Genomic DNA, 5,185 nt, shown 5'->3' with positions numbered 1-5,185 from the left:
TTAAATGATTTCAAAAGTTTTAATACCAAAATTCAATAAATAAAACGGAGGTAGATGTTTTGCGGATGGAGCAGGATGTCATCTTTTTGGTCCAATGCTGCCACCTGGCTGCCAGCCTCTGTACTTCATGCTGGTGCTGGGTTGGCGTCTCAGTAAGGTGTCACCTTTATCTATGTCTTTGGGTTTATCGTACACGGTGCTGATAAGAAAATCTGTTCTGGCCTTCTTTACAGGATGTAGCACCAGCCTTTCTCCATGATACCTGTAGAAAACAAACACATCAGCGTTGGAATAGAATTTCTTCCATTAAAAAGACAAAATCTACATTCAATCTCGTCAGTCTTTTCCACACGGACCCAAAGCCTCTTTTGCAGCGTGGATGTTGGCCGTCGTTCTCCAGCGCTTCAGGAATCCCAACCTGGCTGCTTCCCAGCCCTTCGCCGTCCCTCCAGCCCTGCTTCTCCATCACGCGTCGGCCAAAGCCCTGATCGCGTAAAATGAAACGTGAGGAATATTCCCTAACGATAGCACAGGAACACATGAGCCGCAGAAACCTGCTTACTTTAGTGAACCTCTCAAAGCTGCCGATAGCCTGATTGTGGCCTGATGCGTCTTCAGTGCCATCCCTCAGCCTCTTTTCAAGGCGCATTTTTATGTAGTCGCGAGCGTCCATGTCGCCTCCATCTGTCAAAGGAAGGGTGTAAAAGTAAAAGTGACTATCAGGAGGAAGATAAACAGTTTTTTTTTTTTATTTCATCACTGAATCAAATGATAATAAGAGTGTAAAAATGACTTCAGTACCTTTATCGTAGTAAACGCTCATGTCAACATCCCAGTCGTCTGCCGTTTGCTCATCAAAATCTACAAGAGCACATTCAGATTATTTTAAAAGGCAAGTAGAGGTAAAAGCACACATTTTTCCTCCTGTTGTAAGGAAGCAAAGTCTATCAACATACATTTTATGTTATAAAGCTTCTAGCGTTAGTAAACGAGTCACACTACAACCACGGAAACTTTATCTTCATTAATGGGATTTTAGGTAACTGACCAACAAAAAAGGATTCAAGATTTCTAAAGCAAAAAAGTGGTATAGACCACTTTTTGGTGCATTTACACCTGTAAATACACTCTTCTTTGGAAAACAGAGCAAAGTCTGGTCCGACTGGACGCAGAGTGTCTGTGAACGACAGCTTTTATGTCTCGCCACGGAGTCCGGATAGGATTTAGGTCTGGACTGAATATTATTTCACGTAAAGCCCTGTAGTTGGTGCTGTGCTGTTGTTCTCTTACCATTGCACATTATATTGCTTTGTTGCACCTCATAAAACGGTTGTTAACGTGACAGAACGTAAAAAAGTGTAGGCGGTATGAATACTGTAGCAAGACACCGTGTGCTTCCTGTTTCTAAGAACATGCCAAGAAATCAAGACGTCCGGCGTTGTCCGGTCTTACCTCCCTCTTCCTCCTGCCAGTACTGAGCGTCGGTGTAGAAAACCAGACCAGAACCTCCTTTTTCCCACTTCAGCTCGATCTCCTCCTCATATAGCCTCTCCTTGCTTCGCTCCTGGCTCGTCACGTCATCGTGCAGCGCCTCGTGGCGTTCCCACTCTTCACACCAGTCGTCGTCCTGCAACCGGGCACACGCATCATTTATAAACCCACACGAAAAGCTGGCAGGCGGTCACGTACGCCAGCAAACGCGACGGCTTCAAGATGCTCGACGGCGATCAAACCTACGTCGTCCGCCTCTGACTGCACATCCTCCCGTTCCGCGTCGCTCTGCGCATCGCCAGCCTCCGCCGCGGGGGCATCAGCAGCCGGCGGCCTCGGCCATAGGGTAGGAGCGGCGAAGGAGCCCGGCCCTGAGATCTCGTGCCCGGCGGCTGTTAACACGGTCTCCTCTGTGGCAGGAAGGACGCGCGTGTTGCGGTACTGGAAGGGTACGTTTCCGTAGCGACGGCAGGAGCCGGTCTTGGGGAAAGTGAGGCCCAGCTTCCGGATGAGGCGCGGAGGCAGGCGACAGGACTGGATGAGCTGGAGGAAGACTTTGATGGGCGTGCCCACGTTGCCGCTCTGCATGAGAGCGGGCGGGTTGAGCTCCGGCAGGCTGTGCAGGTCGGCCTGGGTGAAGTGCTCAGTGAGGGAGACGCGGTGCCGCTGCTCCTGCTTGGTTTTGTAAGGGAAGGAGCCTTCATCTGAAAAGGACAAAGAGCATGTTGGGCAGACTTCTCCAGACACATGGTGTTGCTAGCAGCCGCTTTTTCCTACAAACTTCCCATTTCCTAAGTCTACATTCTTCCAGCCTTAAACCCTTTGATCGTTCTGAACAGTTTTTGCCCCGTTTTTCTAACATGTCGGGAATTTTAGTGAAAAACTTTTTCCCAAGATGAGGGTAATCATCTGTAAGGGCTGCAGCACATAAAACACCACGGAGTTCAAGTTAGCTTCACTTATAGGACTGTGCATAAAAATCGATACAAAGATTAATATCTATGTTTTTAAAAATGATCTAATATCGATATTCTGGCTTTCAATATCATTCAATAGCGTTATTACGGCGCGCCATTACTACTCACAGCGAGGAAGTGTAAGTGAGACGGCCGACAGGATTTTAGAAGCGTTTCGTCCCTAAAAATCAGAGGTTTGGCCACATTTGTGGTTTCTGTGATACGTTAAATGCATTGAACCAAATGCACTTTATTTTGCTGTTAATATATCAGTACAGATTCTCTAAATCCTGGTGTGTGATCTGTGCTTGCTTTATTTTGTTTGTACAATCCAAATCCAAAAAAAACTAAAGAACAGCAATACCAATGTTTTGCTATCTAAAAAAAAATAAATAAATAAAAAAAAGTGAAGTTGGAACCGGATATATCGCTCATTCTTGCTCAATGTAGCTAAATTTAATAAACGGTCGCGCCCAAGTCTGGTTGTCAGTGAAGGCCACTGCAACGTTATATTTTTTTCACTATCAAATTCAACGAAAAGGAACAAAACGTGGTCAAGGAGTCATTTGTGTCTATGCACCTTACATTTGCCATTTTAAGAAGATTTTCTTTTGTATATTTTTCCTCTCCCGGGTATATCTGCGTCAACCTGCCGAGTTGGCAAACCACATTTTCTACCATTCCTGAAATTGTCACCATCCCAGGGGCCCCAGACCTCTGGATTAGGGCAAGAAGAGAAAGCAGTGAAATGGCCCTTGTTATAAAATGTAACTGAAAACCAAAATTGTCCAATACAATGGACAAACACCTAGTATCTAGAATGTATTTTTTTCTTCAGTCTGTTAGACATATAAATAGGGAACCTTGCTTATCCAGAATTATATAAATTATTGCTTTCCCTGTAACACCTGCTGTGAGATTATCACGTAATTCATTTACTGTTTTAGGAGTTTAATGCCTATTTCCTGTCATAACAGCACCAGCCACTCAGCTTCACGCAGGCCCATAACATGACGTCACCCACTAACCTTCGTCACGCGAGACCCTTATTCTCCTGATGACGCAGCGTCGGGCCAGCCAGCTGCCCTTCGAGTCCACCCAGTGGTTCCCCGCGTACATCCGGACGAACCTGTCGGCGTGCTCAGCGTGGACCGAGACCACGCAGCAGCACGTCTTCCCCGCCGTCTTCAACGCGCAGCTGGCCCGCGCCGAGTCGCCGGGTTCCGCCGGGGAAGCGGGGCCGGCGGCCCGTCCGTCTTCGCCCAGCGGGGGTTCGGCGGAGCCCTCGGGTTGTCTCCGGACCTCGGGTCGGTGTCGGTAGTGGAAGCAGAGGAAGCCGCCGCTCTCTATGAACTGGCTGAAGAAGTTCCTCAGGTCCGCCGAGTGGAAGGCCGCGGGAATGTTCCCGATAACTAGGTACACGGGACGCTCCGCTTCACAGTCCGCCATGATTGTTTACGTTGGCCAGCGGAGACGGGAACGTCACTTCCGCTACAGTAGCGGCTCCGCGCATGCCACCTAGCGGCGGTGAATGGAAGCGCCTGTATGGCAAGCTGTTGTGACAAATAATAAAATTGACGTAGGGGTTTTCCAAGAAAAAAATTCACTAATACAAATCTGGGAAATGTGGCGTGTCACCACTTATTAGAACTATGAATCACTGTGGTTAGAGCTGCAAGTATTTGAGCTATGGCTCTTCCTCCTTTGGAGATCAAGAGACATTTCTGCCCATTCTTATTAGCAAAACAGCTCAGGGTCAGCCAGCCTGGATGGAGAGCTTATGTGAAAAGTACATTTTATGTCTTGCAACATTTTATCTTTGGCCGGACCATTCTGACGCATGCAGGTGTTTTGATCTTAACCAACCTCGTCACCAAAAGTCGTTGATCTGCTCTCACCCATCTTTTTTTGGCACTAAAAGATTTCCATCAGGGCTGTTGGCAAACGGGCTTAAATCTGACTCACCGGACTTTTGCTCAGTTCTTTCTGAAAACGTTTTCGACACCTATCCAGGAGTCTTTCTCCTGGATAGGATAGCAACCTGTAGGTGGTGCGCTACTGTTTTTAAAGGGCATGGAGGCCCGTCCTGTTTTTGCAGGATACGGGCCTCCATGTGCACCAACTGCAGGTGGCTGAAGTGCGAACCACCAGAATTGACAAAGATTCCTGGATAGCAGTCAAAACATTTGCAGAAAGAACTGAGCGAAAGTCTGGTTGGGTCCGATTTAAGCCTGTTTGCTGTTGCGATAACCCAGATAACTGAGAATTTGCACAGGTATTCAGGGCTGTCCTGTATTTAACTCTGATGGGCCTCCCTATATCCCATTCCCCCACAGCATGATCCTGCCACCGCCCTGTGTCATCATTTGGATGGTGCATTCAGGGTAATGTGCAGTGTTAGTTTTCTGCCACATGTAGCCTTTAGAATGTAAACCAAACATTTCAGCTTTGGTGTAATTTGAACAAAGCACCTCGTTCTGTATGCCTGCATTGTCCCCTACGTGGCCCATGGCAAATTTAAGCTGAATTTTATATGGCATTCTTTTAACAGGGACTTCCTTCTTGTCACTATTTCATAAAGGACAGGTTTGTAGAAAGTACAACTAATAATTGCCCTGTCAACAGATTTGCCACATGAGCTGTGTATCTCTGCAGCAACTGCAGTAGGCCTCTTGGCTACTTCTGAAGTTGATTTCATTTAGGGATGTTAGATTAAAAGAGGCTAGATATATATGAGT

General features: G+C 47.0%; 1 protein-coding gene across 1 annotated transcript; it reads right to left on the bottom strand.

The window, feature by feature from the left end:
- gpatch3 (G patch domain containing 3) lies at positions 1-3,952 on the bottom strand. Its single transcript, XM_012852357.3, has 7 exons — positions 3,476-3,952; positions 1,738-2,195; positions 1,453-1,627; positions 802-861; positions 563-684; positions 357-484; positions 1-262 (listed from the first exon to the last, which is right to left on the bottom strand). The coding sequence occupies exons 1-7, from the start codon at positions 3,894-3,896 to the stop codon at positions 79-81; spliced, it is 1,548 nt and encodes a 515-aa protein (XP_012707811.2). The 5' UTR covers positions 3,897-3,952; the 3' UTR covers positions 1-78.
- Positions 3,953-5,185: the final 1,233 nt, after the last annotated feature.

This window comes from Fundulus heteroclitus, chromosome 3 (genome assembly GCF_011125445.2).
Source record: "Fundulus heteroclitus isolate FHET01 chromosome 3, MU-UCD_Fhet_4.1, whole genome shotgun sequence".
NCBI classification, from domain to species: Eukaryota; Metazoa; Chordata; class Actinopteri; order Cyprinodontiformes; family Fundulidae; genus Fundulus; species Fundulus heteroclitus.
This window is presented reverse-complemented; position numbering and strand designations above follow the sequence as displayed.

Coding starts and splice junctions, on each gene's coding strand:
- gpatch3 (XM_012852357.3), bottom strand. CDS start 3,896: ATGGCGGACTGTGAAGCGGAGCGTCCCGTGTACCTAGTTATCGGGAAC. Junction 1,628..1,737: donor TGCAGTCAGAGGCGGACGAC/GTAGGTTTGATC, acceptor GCCCGGTTGCAG/GACGACGACTGGTGTGAAGA. Junction 263..356: donor CGCTGCAAAAGAGGCTTTGG/GTCCGTGTGGAA, acceptor TGTTTTCTACAG/GTATCATGGAGAAAGGCTGG.